This window comes from Perkinsus marinus (assembly GCF_000006405.1).
Source record: "Perkinsus marinus ATCC 50983 genomic scaffold scf_1104296938764, whole genome shotgun sequence".
Taxonomy (NCBI): Eukaryota; Perkinsozoa; order Perkinsida; family Perkinsidae; genus Perkinsus; species Perkinsus marinus.
Window position 1 is genome coordinate 17,729 of NW_003213327.1, and position 1,969 is coordinate 19,697.

General features: G+C 53.3%; 1 protein-coding gene across 1 annotated transcript; it reads right to left on the bottom strand.

The window, feature by feature from the left end:
• Positions 1–300: 300 nt before the first annotated feature.
• On the bottom strand, positions 301–1,467 carry Pmar_PMAR021171 (hypothetical protein; the record flags this gene model as incomplete). The annotated part of the gene is made up of 1 exon (XM_002782577.1): positions 301–1,467. The coding sequence occupies one exon, from the start codon at positions 1,465–1,467 to the stop codon at positions 301–303; it is 1,167 nt and encodes a 388-aa protein (XP_002782623.1).
• Between the last annotated feature and the right edge of the window lie 502 nt (positions 1,468–1,969).

Sequence of the window (1,969 nt, forward strand, 5' to 3'; positions counted from 1 at the left end):
ACAAGCTCATTGTCATGGTGATACTCCTATGGGATCACTTCCAGGCTAATAGCAATAACTAGAAGGTGTAATAACAGAAATTGGAACAAGAAGTGAGCTCACCGCGAAGTAGAAGGGTTCAGACGTATGCCTCGCTGCAAGCTGTTCGGCACCCATTCACTCTGATGGGCTCAGAAGCACTCATGCATATCTAGCTGCTCTTGACACCAGGAGACCAGCCCGAATCCGTCATGACAACACAAGCAGCTGAGAGACCCAGTACGACACTACTTACGAATCAACACAAGACGAATCACAACGTCAGAAACCTGCACTAAAACCCGTCCGAGGAAGCCCATGGCCGGCATGAAACCAATCAGAATCGGAGCCTCCAAGGCCGATGTCAACACTAAGGCCATACGCCGACGTCTCGACCAACATCTTCGGTCCAACGATCCTTCGCAGCGCCATGGCGACATCACCGTGAATACGACTACTGGCTGCGTCGTCCACAGCAAAGCCTTGCATCGCTCCGCTAACGACCATTTCAATTTCCTTTCGGTCAGTCATCAGCGGCGAAGGTGTGCAGAGGCTACTCCAGAGGCTCGCTATAAAGAGCTGTCGAGCCGTAGCCTCCCCTTCTCCATCATAAAACTTCCATACAGTAGCCACTAAGGGCACAAGTTCGGCAGCTCCCACCTCCCTTCGGTTCACCGATGCCGCTACTGCACGTAATAGCCCCGCTGCATGGCGGCCTGTGGCGTTGCTGGGGGGATAGGAGCACGCCTTTATAGCTGCATCTAAGAGCTCATCAGGTAGAGCACAGCCAAGGTCGCTCAAGGCACACACCACATTGGAAAGATGCCGCCCTGAACCACTCCGTGCCACCGTTGGTGACGTTAGACTTATGAAGCGAAGCAAATTGTCATCAGCATACCGCAGGGAAGCGAAGGCCCATAGGACATTAGCAATAGCCCGATGAGATGACGGTTCAGTTGCCATCCTTCTACCCAGGGCAGAGGCTGCTCTTGCCAGCCTCTCTAATACAATAGTGTCTGCCTCGGAACCGACCCCTACGGCAACACCCCAGAGGACCATACCGAACTCCTCCGGACGAAGCACACCCCAGTCTGTTCGACGGAGCACTCGTCCGATTATGTACTTTCGTATAGCGTGGATGCCCTCGTCAGCAGCTGGAGCAGCCGCTGAGAGCCTCGCCAAGCCCCAGATGGTGTTGGCGTCCTCCTGGTCTTTGAAGTCGTCACTAACGGCTGTACATGCACTCAGAAGACGCAGTAAGAAGTCACGAGAAAGAGGCAGCTGGATGGTCCCCAAAGACCACACGATATTTGATACATGCCGGGATTCGAACCCGATACCATCTCTACGGAAGAACTCCACCATAACCTTCTTAACTATTTCAACTATATGTTCTCGAGAACCATCCTCCTCCGCCGCAGCCGAATAGCAAGAAGCACACCCCCACATAAAGTGCGCTATGTGATGCGGCAACATTTTATCATCAATTACAGCCCTTCGACCAACACCTTCTACCACTCCTTTCCAATCAATTACATCACTCAGTCTACCACAAGCCCATAAGGCGTTACTCAGCATCCCCGCTGTCGGCTGGGACTGCCTCTCGTGGGGAGTCAGCAACAGGCGAGCAACCCGGTCGGCCACTTGCTGACGAGTACTGCAAGTCCCAGGAGTTTTGTGGCGCGCGAAGCGATGCAGGGCTGTCAAAGCGTTCTGGAATCCAAGTCTATGTACTGAGTAGGTACAAGAGTCCAGACATTCGAGGACCTGACCACGTACACATACGCACAGCGAAGATTCCTAAGATTCCTCCAAAGACCTGATGATGAGACTGGCATGCTGACAGGGCGTTATTGAGACTGATAGCTGCATTGACATCTCGAGTAGCCCTCGCCACAGCAGTGCCGAATCCACGCCTTCTGCCCTCAGACAAGCCTCGTACCAAGGCGAA